The sequence below is a fragment of the Bos taurus genome, chromosome X (assembly GCF_002263795.3).
Source record: "Bos taurus isolate L1 Dominette 01449 registration number 42190680 breed Hereford chromosome X, ARS-UCD2.0, whole genome shotgun sequence".
Taxonomy (NCBI): Eukaryota; Metazoa; Chordata; class Mammalia; order Artiodactyla; family Bovidae; genus Bos; species Bos taurus.
In genome coordinates this window covers 34,160,729-34,186,405 of record NC_037357.1, presented here as the reverse complement: position 1 = coordinate 34,186,405, position 25,677 = coordinate 34,160,729, and the positions used below count along the sequence as shown (strand labels likewise).

General features: G+C 49.3%; 2 protein-coding genes across 5 annotated transcripts; both read right to left on the bottom strand.

The window, feature by feature from the left end:
* Positions 1-349: 349 nt before the first annotated feature.
* Positions 350-11,663, bottom strand: PRRG3 (proline rich and Gla domain 3). Of its 4 annotated transcripts, none has more exons than XM_005227621.5 (4): positions 10,947-11,663; positions 7,457-7,494; positions 6,254-6,414; positions 350-5,904 (listed from the first exon to the last, which is right to left on the bottom strand). In XM_005227621.5, exons 2-4 carry the CDS (start codon positions 7,461-7,463, stop codon positions 5,377-5,379), a joined length of 696 nt encoding a protein of 231 aa, XP_005227678.1. In that variant the 5' UTR covers positions 7,464-7,494; positions 10,947-11,663; the 3' UTR covers positions 350-5,376. The 4 variants fall into 4 exon arrangements, with proteins under 4 accessions (XP_005227678.1, XP_024844289.1, XP_002699716.2 ...); XM_024988521.2 differs by lacking the exon at positions 10,947-11,663 and adding an exon at positions 10,415-10,634; XM_002699670.5 differs by lacking the exon at positions 10,947-11,663 and adding an exon at positions 10,154-10,257.
* A 9,345-nt stretch (positions 11,664-21,008) lies between these two features.
* Positions 21,009-22,587, bottom strand: LOC528342 (histone H2B type 1-C/E/F/G/I). The gene is made up of 2 exons (XM_002699647.4): positions 22,226-22,587; positions 21,009-21,069 (listed from the first exon to the last, which is right to left on the bottom strand). The coding sequence occupies exons 1-2, from the start codon at positions 22,585-22,587 to the stop codon at positions 21,009-21,011; spliced, it is 423 nt and encodes a 140-aa protein (XP_002699693.2).
* Positions 22,588-25,677: the final 3,090 nt, after the last annotated feature.

Below are 25,677 nucleotides of genomic sequence, written 5' to 3'. Positions count from 1 at the left end.
CTATGTAGAGCTCCAAAAAATTCCTCCCTCCTGCCCCTCCTCCAGCTCTGAAATCAAGCAGAACATCTTTTCTAGTAAAGGCCATCTCGATGAGTAACCAGGGATCAGGCGACAGGGAAGTTGTTAACATGATTTGTGGCAGACCTTACTAACCTTACACAGATCATCTTACACATATGGGACCAGCTCTAGGACCCAGGACCTCTCTGCTTCCTGCTTCTAAACTGGTTCAGGCTGTTTCCTTATCTACAGTCTGACTCTTGGAAAAACAAGTTTGGCCCACAACCTTCCATATCCCAAGGAAGTTAGAGTCAGCAGCGATCCAAGATGGGTGAGGAGAGAACACAAGTAAATGCCATTTGCTTTTTATTATTATTCATTACCTTCTGGTACAGAAAGAGACGAAACTTAACAGCTAAACTCAACAATTACAGAGAGAGAGAGAAAGCAGAAGTACAATTGTTTGTTACCCCAGGCTCCAGTGAAATCCTGACATATGAGTGAATGTACAGATTTGCCAGCCAACATGGGTCAAAGCACGAATTACGAGCACAGTTTAAAGTGATACCAAAATGAATCCATTTCATAGTAATCACGTCTAGAAGCTCGGTTGCACATATCAGGGTTTCCACTGTCACAGAGTCACAATCAGAGTGAAAGAACAGGTGTGTTCAAGCCTGGGAAAGTGGCATCCATATGGGGAGACAGATGGGGAGGCATAAAAAGCTGTGGGACTTGTCCCCATCTTAAATATCTGTGTTAATGCTCCAGCTGGGGGTGGGCTGGGGGCAGTCACATAGCTCAGGACAGTGGGACAACTGTTGAGGCACTGAGCCTGAGCGGGTGGGCTGCGCTGTTTGGACCTCTTTGTCAGGGAAATTCTTGCTCAGATGAGCCTCACCACCCACAGCCTGGGAAAGGGAAAGCTTGCTATGTTTGAATATTTGGGGGCGAATGATGGGAGTGGCCAGACTGATAGCGAAATATCTGCTTTACAGACTATTGCACAGTTATATCACTTTAAATTGCAATTTAGTTCACAAACTCTTTTATTCACAGAGCAAATAAAGGAGGAGAATGAAACGCTGCCATACCCAGCATACACACAGTAGAGACAGAACAGAGGTCATCGTGTACACGAAGAGCCTGACATACGAGAACTGCTGAAGGCACAGTGAAGGGATCCATCATATCATGAGCCTTTTATTGGGAAAAGGGACTCGTTTTAAACTAGATCCCTCTTACACATATGAACCTGAAAATTGACTCAAGGGAAGAATATTGGAAATATTTCTACAGAGGAAAAATTGCAGATACCATGCATTATCTAGAGTTTGGCAAAAAAAAAAAAAAAAAAGTGATTTTTTTTTTTCCTACATTTTGAACTAGTGGGCTTTGAATTAATGGGCTTTTACCACAGTTGCAGGCAGTTTGATTACAGTACTTTTAAATTAGCTAATTACACTGATTAGTATGACTAGAATTCAGTGGGGAGGATGTGCTTGTTTCTGAATTGGTGCAATCCTGAGATGGAGCTGCGTTCAAAGCAGCCTAGACAGCAGCTTGGCTACCCAGCTCTCCATCTTGGCCTTGAACGTGAGGGCACACACATGACACATAGCACACACATGCACTCTCCTGGAAAGACAGAGCACAGGTGAGTAAGAGAAATGCTCTTAGTAATCTCTCTCTGTCTCTCTCTTTTGGACAAAGGAATAATCTAGAGGCAGTGTTGTTCTTAGTTCTTGTGTGATGCCATTTGGTTGTGAAAAGATCAACCCCCAGCCAGAGAGGAACCATCTGGCTCCAACTCCTTAGCAGAAAGATGCTTTTGTATCCCAGATCGGTCATCTTCAGGCTAGCCGAAAGACACAGTCCAACAGATTGGGCAGGTTCCTATTTTCCAAAGCACCCAAAGGAATTCACACTAATGGCAGTGGGATTCGCAAGTTGAAGAGGAGGCCCCTGGCCTCTGGGTAAGACGGCACAGTGTCGCGTGTCCGTCAGCCAGGGCACAAGGCAGCTGTCCTGGGGCCGCACACACTTCTGCTTGTGCTTTCATTTTGAAAAACCCCAGGTGATGGGGAGTAGCAGGGGAGGGACAAGATAGTGATGCTTGCTTCAAAAAGTCTTAAAAAGGTTTTGGTTGAAAACACGTGAAAGTCACATTCCATGGAATTTGTTAAAGCCTTTTAGTTTTAAAATGAAAAATATCTAAATAACCAGCCCACCATACCCCAAAATCAACAGTCACACATCTTTCCACCAAAAAGAAAAAGAAAAACCAAAAAGGCCCAGGAGTGCTGATTTCCTTCCATTGTTGACACCCACAGAACAGGAGCCGAGGTTGGGGGCACTGCTCCAAAAGAGTGTGTGAGTCGAAGGTCCCACAGGAGGGAGGCCCACAGGATAGAGCTGCTTCATCCTCTTCCAAAAGCTTTAGTGAAGGAGGGCAGAAGGTGGTAACTCTGGAGGGCTCACTCCAGCAGCTCATCTCAGTTTTCCTGACTCAGGGTCCTGTCCTCAGACTGCCTAGCCCTGGGAGGTGACATTCCTCCCCTCAGACCGGAACCCTCCTGGTACAAATATAGCCACACACCGGCTATTGTTTCAGATAAGCATGTGAGAAAAGGCAACAACACATACACTTGTATACACACACACACACACACACACACACACACTCACACACCCGAAGCCCAAAAGCAACAAAAATGTGGCTATCGCAGATTGAACATTGTATCAAATCGACATCCATACAGAGTTCGAAAAGATATGTACAGGGCGTTCTTAAAGCCAAATGTGCACGGCAAGGGAGTTATGACCATGGTGTACTGTACAGCCTTTTTGTCTAAGATAAACTGTGAGAAACGTCCCGGGGACCACTGAACCCCATGTGGAACAATGCTGCAAAGGCCTGGAATCGGAGAGCTTGGTACCCGCACGACGCAGGCTGGTCTCCGCCCTGCAATGGGCTCCCGGCCATCCTTCCGGCTCCCACCTCAAACTGGCTCCAAACAGTGAGCAGCTCGGCAGGAAAGGGCTTCACACGGGCCAATGGGAGCAGGCACTCCCCAGCGTCCTCCCTCTGGCTCGGGTCTGCGGGGCCCACCCCTGGCTCTCTGCCCAGTGGGGAGGAGACACAGAGGGCTAAGTGTCTTCTCCCATGCTCCTGGCTGACACACAGGCACGGCCCCCAAGAAAATGCAGGGATGGCAGGGACAGGCCCTGGAGGCTCAGGCTGCCCAGGGTCCTCCAACATGGCTGAAGAGGATGGATCCCAGCATCCCTCATGGACAGTGTACACCCAAAATGCCTTTGGGAGGAAGGGCAGGAGTGCGGTGCTGGAGGCCCAGAAGGAGGAAAAGAGGGACGAAGGAAAGGTGGGATGCCACCTGGTCAGCACCTCTGGCATCAGGGAGCTCTCGGGGTGGAGTGGGTGGGGAGAGAGAGGGGAGGAACAGTCCAACTGGCAGGAGACTGACTCCCCAGGTTGAGACTTGACTTCACAGTCCTACAAAGACCTCTGCTAAAACAGGTGCCTCGTGATCTACGTATTTCTAGAAGAATCTTCCTAAGGGCAAACCGCACTGGGCTTCCTGGTGTCTCAAGCACTGCACAGGCATTAGCTCAATCACCCTCCAGCAGGCCTGTGAGGTAGGGGAAGGATGGAACCGGGCCACAGGGTTGAGTTGGCCAAGCTGGTGGCCTCGCTGGGGTAAGAACACAAGCCTCCTTGCTTGTGGCATGTTTCTGGGTGAGTGAGGACCGGAGGGGCCTCCAGAAGTTATCTGTGGCCTCTAGGCAGGGCCACATTCAAAGAATGAGGCACAAGGCCTGCCTTGGAGACCTGTTTAGACAGAGAGAAGCTTATCTTCTCAGTGGGTTTTAAACTGCTGTGGTTGCCAATAGACCCTGGCTGTGCACTCTTTTGGGCCCCACAAAAATTTGCTACATTTTTTAAAGCACCACAGAGGAAAAATGGTTTGGTGCTGAGGCCAGGAGGATGAAGATGGAGGGGTGGGGAGGCAGTGTTGACAGTGTCTTTTGCGTGGTCACTGACACTTAAAGGGCGGGTCACCTCTGCCCCACTGCTGCCCAAAGCCTCACTGAAATGGAGAGGTGGACAGTTCCTGGGCCACAGAAAGGGGTTGCTAAAAATGGACCAGCACCTGGCAATGACAGAGCATATCCCAGACAGGCCCTCAAACCCAGGTCATGGGCTTCCCCATCTCCACGACAAAGAAATTTCTAAAAAGGGACACTTTCTGATCTTCTCCCCAGGTGGGCACCATCATTAAGAAGAAATCAGCCATCTGAAATTCAAGTTCATCTCAACACACCTACTCACAAAAAAGGGCAGTTGCCTAAAAGTTTAAGGCTAGAGAGCATAATGCTGAGGAAACCAAGTTTGTGGGTTTAATCATCCTACAGGCCAACCTCACAAGGAGAAAACTTCAGCCTTCTACCCCAGCCTGTGGCCTAACCGTTCAAAGGCCACGGGCTCCATAGGCAGGGCTAGCGTTATCTGTTTTCCTGAGGCCATGATATGGCTCAGGCCAATGGGTAGTGGCTTTTAGCACAGCTGAAAGAGAACCTGGAGAGCCAACGTCTGAGGGAGGCCAAGCACAGTAGGACCAGAGTCCCTCCAGATGACCACGTCCCCAATGTGGAGGAGGTAGCTTGGCCAGCCAGCTCCCAGCCCTCATCCTTCACACAGCCTGTCCTCCTCTCAGGTGGCTCCAGACATTCCTTTGAACCTGGTTGGGAGTGTGGGGTGGGTATGGGGGGGCGTCACCCATCTGTGTGACTGATCTCCCTTGAACCCCTATCAGTGGCCCAGGTGGTATCATTTTGTTGTATTGTGTTCATTATGTTATTACTGTTGTTTTCGTTCTGTCCTTGTCCTTGTCCAATGTGAGTGAGGACAGAGAGCACAGGGCTAGTGAGGGAAAAGGGCTCTGAGGGCTGGCTTCTCTCCCTCAACTCTGTGGTGAGGCTTTGGACAAACAGGTCTCTGGCCAGCTGTGGGATCCCAGGGCTTGGGCCTGGGGCCACAGTCAACTGCATGGGGTGATTCCTTTGGCGTAAGAGAAGCCAGTCCCTGACAGGAGGGCTGGATGGCAGGGGTGTAGGGGCTTCTGGAAGAGCTGGGCTCTCTTGCCCGTGGCTCTCACCAGGGGGTTTGCTTGCATGCATGATCCCTACCCGCCTCCACCTGTCTCTGACAACTGACTTCCTACAGATCCACGGTAAGGAAATTATTTGGCAACGAGGAGGCTAAGGCTGTTTTGTGGTGGCACAGTCTTAAAAAAGTTAAAAGGAAACAGGAGGCCCCTGAACGAGGCGTTCACATGGGACCAGACACGCGTCCCTCTACTTGTCTGAGCCAGGGTTGGCTGCCACAATCTCCTCATACTTTGGCGGTGGGTCACTATAAGACACGCTTGCCTCCTCACTGCTGCTCTCCTGGGGAGCGGTCACCTCCTCATAGGACGGGGGAGGGGTGGCGCTGGACAGTCTGGAGAGAGACAGCTCAGGAAGGTAGAGGGTGCTCTCGAGCCGGACAGTGGTTCTGCCTCCCCGACTGGGCCCCAGCACCACCTGTGGGTGGCTCCCTGTCTCCCGATGCCCGGAGGCCTCCCCCTGGCTGTGCACCGTGCCCCGGTACACCATGACCCGGGGGAGGCTGTGCCCTGCGCGACTCGCTAGGTACCGGTTCTGAGCATATGAGGGGTGATGACGGGTGGCTTTCTGCAGCTGGCACCTCCAGATGATGAACAAGGCGATGACGATCAGCAACGCCACCCCCAGAAGGGGCACCACCACGTACATGGCATCTGAGCTCTGTGCAGGGTCTCGGACTGAGTAGACCGCATTCGGGTACCCCTTCCAGAACTCCATCTGCAAAAGAAGGAAAAAGGGCAGCTGACACTCACACGTAAGCACTTCTGATTTCAGCAGGTCGGGATCAAGTTCCGCAGGGTCTGTGCCTGCCCCTACCCTGACTGGCCTCTGAGAGCCACTGACAAGGCCGTGGAATGCCCTGAGGACCAAGGACAACAATGGCCATGGGTCTGGCAGATGGGGCTCTGAAGACAGGTGAGCTGTTCTTATAGGGCTCCAGTGGCCCTTCCCTGGACTCGGATGGCTTCCCTTCATTGCTTCTGATCCATCTGAGATCCCAGGGTGGGCATGGCTTATTCCCGAGGCCAGCTGTCCTCCCAGCACCCAGCCCCAGGGTGGTACGTGCCGTTTTCTCCTTGTCCTCGAAAACCTCCTTGACCTCCTCGTAGCTGCAGACCTCTTCCATGCACTCCCGCTCGATGGTGCCCTGGCGCAGCTCCTCCAGGAACTCATTGGCACGAGGGAAGCGTTTCAGGATTGAATGGGCATTCTTGGCCTCCAGAAACACTGAGGAGAAAGTTGCACTGAGGCCTGGAGGGTGGAGGGGCCCAGAGGCACCTGCCAACCAGACTCAGCCTGGGCACAGAGGGTCAAGGATGGAGGGAAGCAAGGCAGAGTTAGCAGGCAGGACACCCTCCTGGACATGTACAACAGATGGGAGGGCTGACTTTTTCTGATACCATGCTGTATCTGCCGACAAGACTCTGGAGGACAATGGGGCCCTCGTAAGAGGGAAGTGTGTGTTGCATGAGAACCTTGCACATGACACATCTTGAATGTTATAATCACCAGTGAATACGTCCCCAGTATCTTCAGCCTCACCTCCAAAAGAGAAAATCAGAGCCTTTATCATAAGGATGCATTTCCCTGTGAGGCTGATGTTGGCATCCCCCACCTGAATGGCCACCTGGGCTGTCGGATGGCCTGGTATCAAGAGTCCTGCCCTAGACGGTCTAGTACAAACCCTGCTGCAGGAGATCGGGAGACTGGATACACATGAATCTGAGAGGACCTCTGGGAAGAGGGGTAGCAGGCTCGAGATGGAAAATCTAGGCCTTTGGAAACTGGGCACAGATAGCCTCCAGCCAAAATGTCATGGAGTGGGAGCCATATCCTCTTATTCCCAAGGGGAACCCCCAGTTCCAGCTGAGCTGACTGGCAACCCCAGAAGCCTGAGCTGAGACTTTGGAAGATGAAAGAAGAGGTGACATCTGCTCCTAGTGTGCCCCTAGAGTTGGGATTTCTTAGTCCTCATGTCAGCCAGGCCCTCTTGGTCCCAGGTAGGCATCTCTCCCTAAACCCCCATGGCCTGCTATGTTAGCTTCTCTCCGAGTAGCCTGGGTAGGCGCACCTCTCCAAGGGAGTCTGTGCTCCAGAAGGGAGATGAAGAGTTGAGAGTGGACAGATGAGACCCAGACAATTGAACAGGAGCCATGGGAACACCCTCAGTATGATGAAAGCTGGAAAAGCCTTGAAAGGTAGGCTAGCACTTTTCCATAAGACCTAGGCACGGCCCTTCCCAGCTTGGCCAGGGCCCAGATAAACTCACCTGCCATGGTTCTCTGTCAGATCCAGTGTGTCACTCACCTGGCAAAGGAGGAAAGCAAAGTCATGGTGAAATCACACCCCCAAACCTACAGGGCACCCTCTCAGCCCTGAGATGTGACCCCGCCCACACTGGCCTGGTCAAAGGTCACAGCAGCCCCTCATGGCGCACATCACCCTCTGTGCAGCCACTCCCAGCCCTGGCACTCTCATCCTTGTCCAAGCTGTCCTGTAGAGCTTCCCGAGGCACAGCAGAACCCACAGAAAACCTTCCAGCTATTTCCCCCAAGAACACAGTCTGAGAGTCTAGACCTAAGGCTTGATCTTTTCTCTTTTAAAAAAAAGAAAAACTCCTACAGTCTGAGGTTCTGCCTTCCTTACTGGATTCGATGAACATGTGCACTTCTGACTTGGAAAACACCCCACAGAAAAGAGGGGCACTTTGGGAAGGTCCAGCAAGTCAACAGTGACAGAAACAGGACCTGTTTGGGGAACAAAGCTTCCTCACAATGGCAAGTCTCACATACCTCTAATGACAAGCACGGTCCCTGAAACCAGGCAATGCGTGTTTAAGAAGTGGGCACTGGTAATGCTTCCCACAGCCACAACAACCATCTCCAAAGTCACAGCCCAAGCCCAGAGAACCTGCTGTGTTCCTCTTCACCAGACAGGCTGGCAAGGATCTCCTGAAACAGAGTCATCTCTCCTCTCTGTGCATTAAACAACACAGCAGCAGAGGACCTAGACATGGATGGACATGTTCAAAACTGAGCTGCTGGCTAGATGAGACTGTTCCTTCTAATCGCAGCTATCAGCCAAAAGCTCGGGAATTATCCAGCCAGTATGTAAACCATGACAGCAGCACACTGCCCCCACCCACAACATACACTCCCACTCACGCACATATTTTGGAGCACTGGCCAAGGTGTCCACATCTGGGAGCAATCACGCCATGGCTCCCCTCCCCAAGCAGAAGCTCTGGTTTTATGACTAACTGAATGTTAGACACAACGGTGTCACCCACGGGGCTACCCTTTTTGCCTAGGCTGTCAAGAAGTTCAGTGTTAACATTAACCATAAAGCACAGGATCCCTGGAAGCCTAGCTATTAAACGCATATGCTTTCTCCCCTGTGACATGGTATCCACTTTTCTCCTTATGTTTTCAATCTTATGTATATTTAAAATATATCCTCTAATCCTTTTGGCAAACAGGTAGAATGTGAATCATAAATGAAATGAAAACTGAAGGAAAAAAGCAAAGCTAACATCCATCTATGGAAACACCATGTTGAGGGAGCCTTTCTCTTGTGCACCCCACAACAATCCCACCCAAAACTCTTAACATGGGAATTTTTCCACAGACGGGCCTGCCATGGTGAGAAAAGTTGACCCTTGGTGTTTAGAAGAGAGAAGATGGAATATTATCTCAAAATCCTGCTTCCATTCTGGATCTCTGAGGTTCCCCTAAGGCCAGTGCCAGTCATGTGTCTAGGGTGTGGGTGTGGCGTGCCTAACAGCAAGGTTTTTGATTGAAGAAAAATGGAGCTGTTGTCAGGAATTGAAAAGAATGAGTAAAGGCTTACTAATAAGTGACGACAGAAAAATACATGTCTCATTGCTTATCAATGAGAACTGCAGTGTTGTTTTTTACATTTTTCTTCTGTGCAGAAATTATGTAACAGCTTCTAGATAGCTATGCCTTGTCCCAAACACACCCGACCGTGGTGGACGCACACCCACAGGTATCACAGGCCGACTAGGTTAGCCTGACACATGCATAAGTCATTAGTTCATTTTTAAGCTTCAGACAAGCCAGTAACTCTCCCAAACAGTTCCCGGGCATGGCCCACTCCATTAACAATTCCGTGACCGCCTTCACTGCTGCTGCCTGAGGCCTCCTCCCCCTCCTTCCCCAAAATTTAGCGCCTGCTTCTTCCCTATAAATACACCATCAATAGGCCGTTACTATGGCAACAGTGAGGAAGCGCGAGGGCTCCACGACAGAGAATGCTGCGGCAGTCACGCACGTATATGTCCCTCCTGCCCCTGGTGGATACTCTAAGGCTGACTGTAGGCCGGAGGAATTTTTAACCCACTCCCCACAGGAACTCAGCTGAATCCTGAAGGCCTGGAAAGGAAGGAAGGCTGGGACCCGCCACCACAAAGACCTTCCTTAACCCCTCCCCGGACCGCAGCTGCCCTATCCCAGCACTCTGGGACGTCGGTTCTAAAGTCCCTCGCGGGGGACCGGCAGCCACAGGAGGACCGAGTGTCCCAAAGGTGGCCTCAAAAACGCTTCTCCAAATCCCAGCCCTCTTCATTGCCCTCACTCAGAACTGATCACCAGGAAAGCCTTCTGTGATCCCCAAATCTCATGACTCATCAACCCACCCGGTGACACGGAACTCCCAAATGACCCTCCAACTCAAACTCTGGGCCCTCCTCGTCCCCTTTCCACTCATGCTAACCCTGAAGGTGCCTGTCCTCGCCCACCATCGCTCGCCACCAGTGCCCGCCACCGGCGCGCTGCCCAAGAACTCCTGCCTCTGGCCCAACAGCTGGGTCGGCTGCAGAATCCCTGGCGCTGTGGCCCGGCCAGGCCTCCAGATCCTCCCCCGACAGTGCCCAGCGCCCGGCTCAGGGGTCCTGGACGCGGAACCGTGCCCTCGGGGCCGGGGCGCCCAACCCCAGCGGCCTCACCGTTCTCCGGGCCCAGGAGGCGGCCGCCCTGTTTGTGCACGCAGCCCGCCACCTCGCTGCGGCGCCTCTTCCAGCAGGGCCCCTGTCCCCGCCCACCTGCTCCCCGTCGGCCAAGCCCCCCGGCCCGGCCCCGCCGTCTCCTCCCACCCTCCCTCCCCGCCCCGCTACCCCTGAGCGCCCCGGGGCTCAGCCCGGCCCGGGCCAAAGTGCGCCTGGAGCTCCCCGCCCCTCGCAGCCGGATTCCCAGGCCCTACCCATTACCTCTGTACCCCCCTGGCCCTGCTCTCCTCTGGGGGCTCCGCTGCTGCCCGCCCCCCCAACTCCCTGCCGCGCCAGGTCTGGCCTCGCGCCCCGCGCCTGGCGCGCCACCCTCGAGCGCCACGAACCCCGCGCCCCGAGCGCCAGGCCGCGATTGTCGCGTCGCACCGCGCGCGGGGCCGCCAGGCCGAGGAGAGGAGAAGGGGTGGGGGGCGACGCGAGCGGGCTGAGGGGGTAGGGCGGGCGGGCGAGCTGGGCCGGAGGGGCGGCGGCGCGCACCGAGCACCGCGCGCCCGCGCCCCACTCCGCCGGCGCCGCCCCTGCCCCCGCCCGTGCCGCCAGGGGGCGGGGCCTGGTCGGCGGGCCCGGGGCGCCCCCGCGACCCTCGGCCTGAGGCACCAACCCCGGCGTTACCCACGGGCTCTGGCCTTCGGAGGCCCCGCGCCGCCTCAGGCTCGGGCGGCCGCACCCAAAGGCGGCGCGCCAGGTGGCACCACGCAGCCCAACCCCCTAAGTGTCCCCCGTCCCGGCTCACCTGTCATTCTGGCCGGCCACTGCCCGCGGAGCCAAGAGGGGCACGAGCCGGCCGCCCCAACCTGCCTCAGCCGGGTGCCAGCCGGCCTGCAGAAGAAGGGCCGGGTCGAGGCCACGTTCCGCTGCCCATGACTGGGTGACCTTGGCTTCGTCACTTACCCCCACCCCTCACCCCTGCCCCGGAATGGCTGCCTTCTTTCTGGTCAAGTCTGGCAAATGGGAAGAATCCCGCCGCCCTCGCGGGGTGCTGCCGCGAAATAAAGGAAGAGATGGGCTTGGGGACTCTTGGGGCACAGAAATGGACGAGGATGGAATCTTCTGGGTCTGTCAGGGGAGCGCCGGGTTGGGGGTGGGGGGCCCTGTGGGAGGTTCAGTAGGACCGACTGGACCCTGGTGGTAGAGGGTTGACACATGTGAGGGGAGAACCCAGGAGAGGTGGGCGGCTGACAGATGGCAAGTCAGTTCTGGGGCCCAGGCTGCTAAAGCCTCCCAGGAGAGGCCCATCAGGCCTGCTGGATTCTGGGGGGCTCTCTTTGTTCTCTGCACCTCTGGAGCCCAGCCCCACCAGGGAGTTGATGCATCCCCCTAATTTGGTGTTTTGGGGGCATAATGAGCCTGGAAGACGTACCCCGGAACTACCCTCGCCCCCGATTCCAAGCAGAGAAATACCTACCTGCTCTGGCAGGAAAGCGTCCACCACCCAGCTGCTTCCGGTTCTGTCCCGGGGGCGGGGAATGGCAGAAAGCAGCCTTGGTCAGGGCCTCGGTCCCCTCTTCCTCCCCTTCCCCCACCCCAGTGGTGCTTTCCTCTCCAACCCTGCCCCCTGTTTGCAGAGTCCTCTCCTGGCTGGCTTGCTCTTCCAAGGCTGCGGGAGCCTTCTTTGCTCAGCACAGACCATCTGAACCCTCCCCAACGAAGGCAGCAAGCCCAGCTCCCTGGCCTGTTGAGTGGGCTTCCACGGAAAAAATCAAGTTCACCTAGGATTGCGAATGGAGCTCCTTCAGGGCCCAGAGGGCTATGTATGTTTTCAAGGCACCCTGAGTTTGAGATCCTGCGCCCTAGTTCGTGGGGAAATGGTCTGTGGCTCTTCAGGACCGCACTTCCTGGGTCCCCTACTCCTTCACTGTGTCCTCCATCCTGATCTTCACAGATGACTTTACAAGCTTTCAGGATGAGGTGAAGGTCCATGGCTTTCACCGTCTTCCAGCAGCCCCAGCTAAGCTTCTGGATGCAGCAAAGCCAGTCTACTTCTAGTTCCCTCTCTGCCCAGAATTCCTTTCCTCCCACCGTCAGCTTCTGTGCACTTGTATTCATTTTTCCCAAGGAGCTCAGATGACATCTCTACTCTTGAGGTCTTAGGGATTCTCCACCCTGGGCCCTGTGTTGATTGTTCCATTCCCAGCTCTCTGTCTGCAGAGACTATAAATGTGGGGCCTTCTGTGGGTGCCAAGGGCAAGAAGGAATAACAGCAGGGCGTCTGCAGCATGCTGCCTGCGTGATCTCTTGGCAGTACCACAGATCAGTTCTCAGCAAGTGACTTAACCTGTCTGCATCTCAGTTTCCTCATCTGTCAAACGAGACTGACAATAATGGTACCTGCCTCAAACGGTGGTTGTGTTAGTTGCTCAGTCATGTCCAACTCTGCGACCCCGTGGACTACTACAGGCAAGAATACTGGAGTGGGTTGCCATGCCCTTCTCCAGGGAATCTTCCTGACCCAGGAATCAAACCCAGGTCTCCCGCATTGCTGGCAGATTCTTTACCATTTGAGCTACCTGGGGAGCCTTCCAATGGTGGGGAAGAGGGCAAATTGGGATAATCCCATCAAGTGTGCCTGCTGTATGAGTCTGACACATGCTAGCTTTTGCCCACACCCAGCTGTGCTGTGTTCTTTGGTTGCTCACTGGCATTGCACATTTGCCTCTTCTATCTTGAGGCCAGGGACCTTGTCTGTTCATGTGTCCCTAGCATCCAACAGAGAGGCACATCCACAGCAGGCTCAGTAGATTCTTGCAGAGATGAGGCAGGAGAGGCTGGGGTGCAGTGAGAAGCTGGAGTGGGAGTCAGCCTTCAACTTACCACCAAGATATTGCCCCAAGAGCACCAGCAGCCCCAGCCGCTGCATCCTTCTTGTGGGAGCCTGTGTCCTGGCTTCTTCCAGATTTTGCCCTGCTCAGAATGCTTTCCATCACCCCTCAGGATGGTTCCAGGCTCTCCCAAGGACTGGATGGGGAGGGCTGCAATCTTCCCTCTGGCCCCATTTGTAAATCATGGTCTGAACAGCCCCTTCTGCACCAGGATGGCAAGGGCTTGGATACTGGTTTCTCTGCCTTGGCCAGGCACTGGGCAGCTAGATGCACTTCGAGGGGTTTTCTTTTTCCAATCAAATCACAATTCCTTTATAACCTCTCCCAGGCTACTTGTACAGTTCAGATCTTCATTGCCTGAATTCTAGACCTGCCCTGGTCTTCTTGTGCATGTTCACTTCTCCTCCATCTCCATCAAATTCAATGAGCAGCCTCCCTTAGTACGTTGGTGATCTCAACAAACACACCTTGGCACACATGAAAATCACATGTGTAGGGTACATTGTGGGATGACCCAGCTTCAAAAAAGTGTGTGGTACAGTTCCTAATAAGACACAAAGATGGCAAAAGGTAGATCATATAAAAATGCCCAATGCAATGCAAGAGGCTAGATCTTCCACCCCAACCTGATCTGAACCTCTAAACTGTCTCCATTTCTGATCCAGAGCCCATCTGGCAGGACCAGGCCCATGGCTGTTGGACCAATGGAGTTGGACAGGGTTCAATATCTAGAAGGGTTCCCTGTGTTTGGTTCAAGGCTCTGCTGTCACCATTTAAAATTATTAATACTTTTTGAGTAAGAGATCTGAATTTTTCACTGGGCCCATCAAAGAATATGTATGACCCTGCCCATCAAGGACATTCCCAACATTCCCGAGGGTCCCATCCCAAGGTCTCAACCACCCAACCAGTCTTTGACTCCTTCCCTCCTCCCTTCTGCCCACTTTGGCCAGTCTCTCCTTTCCTCACCCCTCAACTGCATTGACTCCATCATCTTCCTCGCCATGGCCTCTCCCTTTGACTGAGAAAAGTACTCTCTTCCAGTCTTATTCAACCCTGGCACATCACTCTCTACCCCATTGTCATCCAGCCCAGAATTGACTGCTCCTATGAGCTCTGTTGCCCACCAATCTCTTATGTCCTCACCAAGCCTTGCTGTATTCCTGAGCCTAACACTGATCCTTACTCCATCAGTGTCTCAATCCATCTCTGTACACTGATCAATAAATTAATCTAGTATTATGCACTGGATTACACCCCCCTCTCAAATTCATATGTTGAAGTTCTAATCCCCTCAGAATTGAAGTGAAATGAAGTGAAAGTCACTCAGTCGTGTCCAACTCTTTGAGAACCCATGGACTATACAGTCCATTGGATTCTCCAAGGCAGAATACCAGAGTGGGTAGCCTTTCCCTTCTCCAGGGGATCTTCCCAACCCAGAGATTGAACCCAAGTCTCCCACATTGCAGGCGGATTCTTTACCAACTAAGCCACAAGGGAATCCCCTCAGAATATAACCATATTTGGAGACAAGGTCTTTGCAGAGGCAATTAAGGTAAAGTGAGGTCTTTAGTATGGAGTCAACTCCTATCTGACTGTTGTCCTTATAAGAAGAAATAGTCAGACTTCCCAGATGGCTCAGTGTATAAGAATCTGCCTGCCAATATAGGGGACATGGGTTTGATCCCTGGTCTGGGAAGATCCCATATGCTGTGAAGCAGCTAAACCTGTGCACCACAACTACTGGGCCCATGTGCCTAGAGCCTGTGCTCTGCAACAAGAGAAGTCACCCCAGTGAGAAACCAGAGCACTGCAGTGAAGAGTAGTCCCCCACTCTGCACAACTAGAAACAGCCTGAGCAAAGCAACGAAGATCCAGTGCAGCCAAAAATAAATAAATACATAAATGAAAAAATAAATCAAAAGTTGGTTTTGTTTTTTTTTTTTTTAACAAAAAGAGGATCAGGACGTAGACATACACAGAGAGAGACCATGTGAGAACACAGGAAGAAGGCTGCCACTAACAAACCAAGAAGAGAGACCTCTGAATAAATCAACCCTGATGACATCTTGATCTCAGACTTCTGGCCTTCAAATCTGTGAGAAAGCAAATATCTCTTGTTTACACCACTCAGTCTGTGGCACTCTGCACGCTAAGATGTCAGGTATTCACTCAGTGCTAATATGTACCAAGGACTGTTCTAGAATGCAGGATTACAGAAGCCAGCAAAATAAACATTAACTCCTACCCTCATGGAACTGAGACAAAAAAAAAAAAAAAAAAGAAAGAAACTCCAAAGAAGGCAAATATACAGGATATTGGGTGTTGAGAAAAATGAAGCAGAGAAGAGTCTTGGCTCAAGTGCCATCTTCTCAGTGAGGTCTTCCACAACCACTGTATGTAAACACCCTCTGCCCTGAAGCAACAGTTTTCACATGTCCTAGGGTCAACCAAGAGGTCAGTGTGCTGAAGTAGAGCAAGTGAGAGAGGAAGATAGTAGGGGATTAGATCAGACATGCCACGATGGGGGTGGCGAGCAATCATGCAGGGCCTTGAAAGTCATTGTAAGGACTTCGACTGCTAGAGTGATATAAAGAGACAAGGGCAGAAACAGACTATTTAGGGACATGCTAGATTAATTGAAATAATCCAGGTGCGAGGTCATGGTGGCTCCCACTAAGTGATGCAGCAGAGGTGGTAGGAGGTAAGCATATTCGGGGTCCATTTTGATGGTAGAGTACTAGAATTTGATGACAGATTGGTATTAGGCTATGACAGAAAGACAGGTGTCAAGGACAGCTCTCAGGATTTTATTCAGAGAAACAAGAAGGATGGAAGTACACGAACTGAATTGAGGAAGATGGCAATGGTGTTGTTTAGAGAAGCCTGGAGTTCAAGGGTAACATCAAGGCTGGAGATATAATACGAGAATAATTAGCATCTAATCCATACTAAAAGTCATGAGACTGGATGAGATCAACAAAAGAGTGAGTGTAGAAAAAGAAAAGCAACCCAAGAACCAAGCCCTGGGCAGGCAAACATCTAGAAGGGCAATAGCTGAGAAGGAACCAGCAAATAAACGAGTGATCAATGAGGTAGTGGGGGAAACCAGGAGAAAGTGGAAACAACTGAAGAAGGTGTATCAAGAAGGAAGGACCCATATGCTCCTCAAGTCCTGTTGACCGGACAGATAAGAGGAGGACAAAGAATTACAGCAACATGGAGATCAGTCCTTCTCCAGGGGATCTTCCCAACCCAGGGATCAAACCCAGTTCTCCTGCATTGCAGGCAGATGCTTTATCCTCTGAGCCACCAGGGCAGCCCATCCTTTAAGAGCAATTTCCAGAAAGACGTGGGGAAACAAGGCAGCTGAGAATGCTTTCAATCTACAGTGGAAAAAAAGAAATGCCAGTGAGTAGCAATGGGCAGTTCTTTTGAGGAGTTGTGTTGTAAAGGAGAGCAGAGAAGTGGGAAACTGGTAATTGTAGGGGTACATGGGGACCACATGAAAGTGTTTTTTTTTTTTTTTTTTTAATATGGGAGAAATTACAGCATAGCAACATATGTGTGCTAATGAGCAAGTAAAGAGGGAACAGTTGATGATGCCAGAGAGACATGCCAAGATGCACGTAGGTGGGAGAGGTGATGCTGGAGCTCAGAGCAGCTCTCTTCTGATGCATCCTATTTTCTCATTGAAACAGGAAACCAGGCCACCAGCTGGGAGTAAGGGTGAGAGACGGGCATCGGCTGCTGATGGAGAGCTGGATGTTCTATGGAAATATAACATGATTGCTGGGCTGCGTTAAGGGCTCACTTGAGGTTTAATGATCATTCGTTTAAAGTGAAATTACTCAGCATGTCTGCATGGTTTTCTCCAGTCATGTTGAACTTCACAGAGTAGGTGGAAAGTTGGATTTTATCAGGGCCGAGTTTTGCTAGTTGAGTACAAAGAAACGGCAGTGGGACATAGGAGTTTTGAGTGGATTCAAAAGAGAGATTTTGATGACTGATCTTGGATTGTAGGCTGGGTAAGAAGGGAAGGGAAGGATAGAGTCAGGGTCTGGTAAAAAGCAGTAGAAAAAAAAGTATGGCTGTCTGAAGGGTCCCCAGTGGTGGCTGGAGTTGGAGGATTGTTGCAGTTCTTGTAGAACTAAAAGGAATGAACTGGCTTTGGGACAGCAGGATATAATGGTGATTATGGAAGGGTGGTAGTGACAGATAAGGATGGGTATTAGGATATGACCAGAAAATTAAGTTGCTGTGATAGGTAGAGAGAAGAGAAAGTCAATGGACTGACAGACCAAGGAGTTGAATCATCTACGTGGATGCTGAAATCAGCAAGAAGGCATATATTTAAGGAGCTCTTGTACTATAGCCCTTGAAGCCAGGAAAAGGAGTTCGTCAAGGCTGTATATTGTCACCCTGTTTATTTAACTTATATGCAGAATACATCATGAGAAACGCTGGACTGGAAGAAACACAAACTGTACTCAAGATTGCCAGGAGAAATATCAATAACCTCAGATATGCAGATGACACCACCCTTATGGCAGAAAGTGAAGAGGAACTCAAAAGCCTCTTGATGACAGTGAAAGAGGAGAGTGAAAAAGTTGGCTTAAAGCCCAACATTCAGAAAACGAAGATCATGGCATCCGGTCCCACCACTTCATGGGAAATAGATGGGGAAACAGTGGAAACAGTGTCAGACTTTATTTTTCTGGGCTCCAAAATCACTGCAGATGGTGACTGCAGCCATGAAATTAAAAGATGCTTACTCCTTGGAAGAAAAGTTATGACCAACCTAGATAGCATATTCAAAAGCAGAGATATTACTTTGCCAACAAAGGTCCGTCTAGTCAAGGCTATGGTTTTTCCTGTGGTCATGTGTGGATGTGAGAGTTGGACTGTGAAGAAGGCTGAGAGCCGAAGAATTGATGCTTTTGAACTGTGGTGTTGGAGAAGACTCTTGAGAGTCCATTGGACTGCAAGGAGATCCAACCAGTCCATTCTGAAGGAGACCAGCCCTGGGATTTCTTTGGAAGGAGTGATGCTAAAGCTGAAACTCCAGTACTTTGGCCACCTCATGCAAAGAGTTGACTCATTGGAAAAGACTCTGATGCTGGGAGGGATTGGGGGCAGGAGGAGAAGGGGACGACAAAGGATGAGATGGCTGAATGGCATCACTGACTCGATGGACGTGAGTCTCAGTGAATTCCGGGAATTGGTGATGGACAGGGAGGCCTGGCGTGCTGCGATTCATGGGGTCACAAAGAGTCGAACACGACTGAGCAACTGAACTGAACTGAATTGTACCATAGCCCTTGAAGCCTTACCTCCTCCCCAACACCTCACTCTATTCTTTGGACTCTTTGTGAACCTGAGAGTTCACAAAGGGCACCCCACTGTGCCCTTCAGCTCTTCCCAGGGCCTGACCCCTCCTTCAAACTCATTTGTCCTGGAGATCACCCCACCTGAGCCTACACTCTAGTGAGAGCCAAACCCCATGTTCTAATCCATCATTACTCCCCTGAGCCTTGCCCCTGAGCATTTATTGAGCACCTATTATGTTTCATGAATTCTGCCTCATGATGGTGACATAAAGGTGAATCAAAAAGACTAAGTCTGTGCCCTGATTCCCTTCTGGTTGGAGGAGAGAGACAGTAAACTAGCAAACATGGAAAAGACCTAAGAAGACAGTTGGCAGAGGTGCAAAGCTGGGAAGGGGGACTGCTATACTGACCATTACCTCATCCTGATTCTACCTCATCCTGATTCTAACCCCGGCCTGGTGGGGTTCTCACTCCAGGCCAGCTCCTGGTGACACTAGAGAGCTCCAATCACTCCCCCAGAGTCTCCCCATTCCAACCCCAGCTCTGACCTTCACCTTCTTCCTGGCCTTGACCTCAGAACAGCCCCCAATGCCATCCATCATATTCCTCAACTCTCAGCTGGTCCACGATCTATTCCTGAGTCCCACCCCAATACCATCCATCACCTCACTCAGATTGCACTCCATCTCCTATCTCCTTCCTCCTCACCAAGCTTCTCCTCTAGCTCCTATTCCTGACCACTTACATCCTCCTCAGCACCTCTGCCTGCTCCTCACTTCATCCTGCTTTGGAGTCAGACCATCTAGGTTCAAAGTCAGGCTTTCTACTTGCTCACTGGGTGCCTTGGGCAAGTGACTTTACCTCTCCAGGCCTCAGGTCTCTCATATAAATCATGGGAATGATAATCTCAGTTTCAAAAATCCTTGTCAAGACTGATTGAGACAATGCAAGCCAAGAGCTTAGCACAGAGCTAGGTTCAACAGGGTCTCAATCAACACCAACTAAAAAATTACATTAGTCTGGGGTAAATGGTGTGGCACAGGGGGTGCTTCTGGGTTGATTTCTTTCATCCAGCCTGGAAGTATGCAAACCATCAAAATGGAAGTTCTACCCTTACCAGCATGGCCCTCACCCTGGACTTTGGAACATTCCTGGCAAGCTCTGATGTCCTTTTGACAAACTCTGGAAGGGGAAGTGGAACAAGAAGAGAGCCTATTGATCCTGAACTTGCAGGTCTAGGGCTGTCAGAGCAGCTTGTGCCTCTCCAGCTACCTCTGAGAATCTTCCTCCATGTGGCCCAGAGTGGTCCTTGGGGAATCCAGGGTCTGATGGTCCAGAGCACTGGGAGGTTGAGGGCAGCTGAGGAACTACCTGGAATTAGAGGTTCGTCCTTTTGTGAGAGGAAGAAAAAGATCCCTCAGTTACTGAAAGGTCCCCAGTGCCCCTACCCTGGCAGTGGAATTTCCTCCCTTTTGTTGAACAGTCATTTTCCCTTTGATCATCTTTCCCAGCTAAGGGTAGAAGAACCCTAGACCAGGATTTATCAAAGACTATGATGCACAAGAATCCTCTAGTATGCTTTTTGATCATGGCATCTCTCATGTCTTGCTCTGTATCCCATACAGAAGCAGTAGGCCTGACGGTGAGCCCAAAGTCTGCATGCTTACCCAATATCCAGTGTGCTGGCGGCTCTATGATGTGGATTTGGGCCCCTGGGTGAGCCACACTTTCAGAAACACAACTCTGATCTTGACTTTCTGTTTGAGAATGCCCCCCTGTCTCTCCCTTTCACATCCCCCTCCCCAAGCAGATGACTCCCAGAGGATGGACTGTAAGAGGAAGCAGCCTAACCTCAGATTTGGCATGTGAAGTTAGCAAGCACATGTGAAACCCTAGGAGCCTTCAGAAACCCTAGGAGCCAGCACAAGCATCTCAAGACCTGGGGCAGGGGTCCTGAGAGGTCTGAACAGGGTAACATGGGTTGACCAGGTTGTTCAGGGCTGAGAAACCAAAGCCAAGGCTGGATAGCCATTATATGGCTCATAATATCCACACATCCTTTTTGTCCCAACCTTGGACAGGAAGGAGCTCAAACCAGTCAATCCTAAAGAAATCAACCCTGAGTATTCATTGGAAGGACTGATGCTGAAGCTGAAGCTCCAATACTTTGGAGAAGAGGGTGACAGAGGATGAAATGGTTGGATGGCATCACCGACTCAATGGACATGAGTTTGAGAAAACTCCAGGAGATAGTGAAGGACAGAGAAGCCTGGTGTGCTGCAGTCCATGGGGTTGCAAGGAGTCGGACACTGAACAACAACAACAATAACACACATAGAGCCTAAGCCAGGAAGGTGCTAAAGCAGTAAGCTCCCAGAGCCCTGAGCCCTATTGCCCTTCATTTTCCCTGCTGCCCTCTCCTGGACATTGTGGGCAGGGTACCTGCCACTATGATCCTTGGCAAGCACACTTCTTTCCTCTCTGGATACCATGATCATACAAGATGTGACAACCATGCTTGAGGGCTCCAAATTCAAGTCCAAATACATTCCTTGCCTCTAATTCTGATGATTGGAGGTGGGGGCACCAGAATCATGCTTTCAGAAAAGATTGAGCCTCCTGGAGCCACTACCTTTACAGGAATGTTCACCAAGCATCATAGGTGTCACTTGCCACCAGCCTCTGGTCTTCAGTAGACACATCAAATCTAAGATGACATCAATCGCACGACCTAGAAATTAGGCCATACTTACAATTAATATATGATACAATGCTTTCTTAGTGCATACAATTTTTATTTTGTACTTATTGAAAAAGCTCTATGAGACTTCATCAGATGATGATTTTTCTCATAGATCTTTCAGGTGTTTATAGAAAAAGAAAAATACAAGTAAAATTAAATAAATTTGATTTCAAGGCTAACTCTCCTGAATAACTTTTTAACTGAGACTTGCAGATGACACTGTTTTCCCACACAGCATCTGAGGCTTCAGGCGTGTTGGGGACGGGGCCTTTCTTTAAATAATGATTAAAAAAAAAAAAAAGCCTGCAGGGAGGGAGGAGTCAAGATGGTGGAATAGGGTGATGTGGAATTTGTCTCTCCTCACAAGTACATTAAGAATACATCTACAAATGAAACAGTCTTCACAGAGCACCTGCTCAACATTAGCAGAAGACTTTGGACACCTGAGAGGATAAGATCAATCCCCCTGCAACCAAGTAGGTAAGAGAATTCAGCACCGCCAAACCAGCTTTACAATAAATACTAAAGGAACTTCTCTAGGCAGAAAACAAACAAGAAGGAAAAGATCTACAAACACAAACTCAAAACAATTAAGAAAATGATAATAGGGACATACATACTAACAATTACCTTAAATGTAAATGGATTAAATGCTTCCACCAAAAAACACAAACTGGCTGAATGGATATAAAAATTAGACCCATGTATATGCTGTCTACAAGACACTCACTTCAGCTCTAGTGACACATGCAGACTGAAAGTGAGGGAATAGAAAAGTATATTCCATGCAAATGGAAATCAAAAGTAAGCTAGACTAGCAATACTCCTATTAGACAAATTAGACTTTAAAGACTACTGCAAGAGACAAGAAAGGACACTAATGATCAAGAAGATGATATAATCATCCAAGAAGATGATATAACAATTGTAAGTATTTCTGCACCAAACATAAGTGAAGTGAAGTCGCTCAGTCATGTCCGACTCCTAGCGGCCCGATGGACTACAGCCCAACAGGCCCTCCATCCATGGGATTTTCCAGGCAAGAATACTGGAGTGGGGTGCCATTGCCTTCTCCGTTAACAGTGGCAAGGCATATTATATTTACTTGGAGCTGGTATACTTGGTGACAGCTTTAGTGCCCTCAGACACGGCGTGCTTGGCCAGCTCCCTATGTAGCAGCAAGCACACGGCGGTCTGGATATCCCTGGATGTGATAGTCGAGCGCTTGTTGTAATGAGCCAGGCATGATGCCTCACCAGCGATGCACTCGAAAATGTCGTTGACGAAGGAGTTCATAATTCCCATGGCCTTGGACGAGATGCTGGTGTCCAGATGGACTTGCTTCAGCACCTTGTACACATACATGGAGCAGCTTTCCTTGCGGCTGTGCTTGCGCTTTTCACCATCCTTCTTCTGGGCCTTGGTCACAGCTTTTTTAGAGCCCTTTTTAGGGGCAGGAGCAGACTTAGCCGGTTCAGGCATGTCTATAATGACAACACCCAACAACACAGAAAGATCACCAAACATAGGAGCACCTCAATACAGAAGGCAAATGCTAATAGTCATGAAAGGGGAAATTGACAGTAACAAAATAATAGTGGGGGACTGTAACACCCCACTTACACCAATGGAAGATCATCCAGACAGAAAATTAATAAGGAAACACAAACCTTAAATGACACATTAGACCAAATAGACTTAGTCGATATTTGTAGGACATTCCATCTGAAAGCAGAAGAATGCACTTTCTTTTCAAGTGCACATGGAATAGTCTACAGGATAGATCACATCTTGGGTCACAAATCAAGCCTCAGTAAATTTAAGAAAATTGAAATCTTTTCAAGCATCTCTTCCAACCACAGCACCATAAGATTAGAAATCAACTACAGGAAAATAACTAAAAAGCACAAACACATGGTGGCTAAACAATATGCTACTAAATAACAGAGATCACTGAGAAAAACAAAATACAATGAAAAATTGCAACAAAAACATGACAACCCAAAACCCCTAGGATGCAGCAAAAGCAGTTCTAAGAGGGAAATGAAATGAAATGAAGTTGCTTCAGTCATGTCCGACTCTTCAGGCTCCTCCACCTATGGGATTTTCCAGGCAAGAATACTGGAATGGGTTGCCATTTCCTTCTCCAGGAGATCTTCCCAACCCAGGGATCGAACCTGGATCTCTTGCACTGCAGGCAGACTCTTTACCATCTGAGCCACCAGGGAATAGTTCTAAGAGGGAAGTCTATAGCAATACAATCCTACCTCAAGAAACAAGAAAAATCTCAAATAAAGAACGTAACCTTACACCTACAGCAACTGGAGATAGAAGAACAAAACCCCCCAAAGTTAGTAGAATGAAAGAAATCATAAATATCAGAGCAGAAAAAATTAAACAGAAATGAAGAAAAGAATGGCAAAGATCAATGAAACTAAAAGCTGATTCTTTGAGAAGATGAACAAAATTGATAAACCTTTAGCCAGACTCATCAAGAAAAAAAAGGAAAGCCTCTTCAATAAGTGGTGCTGGTGAAACTAGGCAGCTACATGTAAAAGAATGAAATTAGAACTCTTCCTAACACCATACACAAAGATTAACTCAAAATGGATTAGAGACCTACATGTAAGGCTAGACACTATAAAACTCAGAGGAAAACATAGGCAGAAGACATTTATCTTAAGACATAAATCACGGCAAGATCCTCTTTGACCCACTACCTAGAGTAATGAAAATAATAACAAAATACAGAGATAGGACCTAATGAAACTCAAAAGCTTTTGCACAGCAAAAGGAACCATAAACAAGACAAAAAGACAACCCCAGAAGGGGAGAAAATATTTGCAAATGAAGCAACTGACAAAGGATTAATCAAAATATACAAACAGTTCATGCAGCTCAATATAAAAAAAAATTTTTAAATGGGCAGAAGACCTAATAGATATTTCTCCAAAGAAGACATACAGATGGCCAACAACATGAAAAGATGGTCAACATCACTAATTATTAGAGAAATGCAAATTGAAACTACAATGGGATATCACCTCACACTGGTCAGAATGGCCATCATCAAAAAAAAAAAAAAAAAATGTACAAGTGATAAATGCTGGAGAGGATGTGGAGAAAAGGGAACCCTCTTACACTGTTGGTGGGAATGTAAATTGATACAGCCTCTACAGAGAACAGTATAGATGTTCCTTAAAAATATACAAATAGAACTAATATATGACCCAGTAATCCCACTCCAGAGAATACTCTCAGAGAAAATCATAATTCAAAAAGATACATGCACCTCAATGTTCATTGAAGCACTATTTTCAATAGCTAGGACATGGACATAACCTAAGTGTTCATCAACACAGGAATGGATAAAGATGTGGTGGTGATGTTTTAGTCACTAAGTCGTGGCCGACACTTGGTGATCCCATGGACTGTAGCCTGCCAGGCTCCTCTGTCCATGGGATTCTCCAGGCAAAACTACTGAAGTGGGCTGCCATTTCCTTCTCCAGGGGATCTACCCCACCCAGGGATCAAACTTTGGTCTCTTGCGTTGCAGGCAGATTCTTAACTAAACGAGGTACCAGGGAAGCCCAAAGATGTAACACATACTTACAATAGAATATTCCTCAGCCATAAAAATGAACAAAATCATGTCATTTGCAGAGATGTGGATGAACCTAGAGACTATCATGGAGAGTGGAGTAAGTCAGAAAGAAAAAAAAGAAATATCATATATTGACTTATACATGTGGAATTTAGAAAAAAAGTATAGATGATCTTATTTCCAAAGCAGAAATAGAGACACAGATGTAGAGAACAAATGTATTGGTTCCAGAGGGGGTAAAGTGGGATGCATTGGGAATTTGGGATTGACACAGATACACTACTATGTATAAAATAGGTGACTATAAGAACCAACTCTATAGCACAAGGAGCTCTACTCAGTGTAGTAGTGACCTGAATGGGAAGGAAATTCAAAAAAGAGGGGATATATGTATGCATATAAGGCTTCCCAAGTGGCACTAGTGGTAAAGAATCTGTCTACCAATGCAGGAGATACAAGAGACATGGGTTTGATCCCTGGGTAGGGAAGATCCCCTGGAGGAGGGCAAGGCAACCCACTCCAGTATTGTTGCCTGGGAAATCCCATGGACAGAGGAGCCTGGCAGGCTACAGTCCATGGGACAACAAAGAGTTGGACACAACTAAAGTGACTTAGCACACACGCACATGTATACTTATCGCTGACTTACTTTTCTGTATGGCAGAAACTGACACAAAAGTGTAAAGCAAATAAACTCCAATAAATCTTTTTTTAAAAAGCCTGCAGGCCCTAAAGCAGGTTTTGCAACTTCCAGAGGTTGGCCAGTTTGGACTGCTGCTCAGGGAATGTAATTCATCTCACTGATCATATTTGATTTACTGCCTGGGCACCATCTCCCCACCTGGTCCCCATAGCCATTGGTTCCTAGAAGTTAAAGGAGTCTCTCATCTACTTTTCTGGTTCTGGTGAGGAATTAGAATCTTCCACTGTCCCATTCCCCCCCTACCTCCCCTCGCCACCTTAGGGCC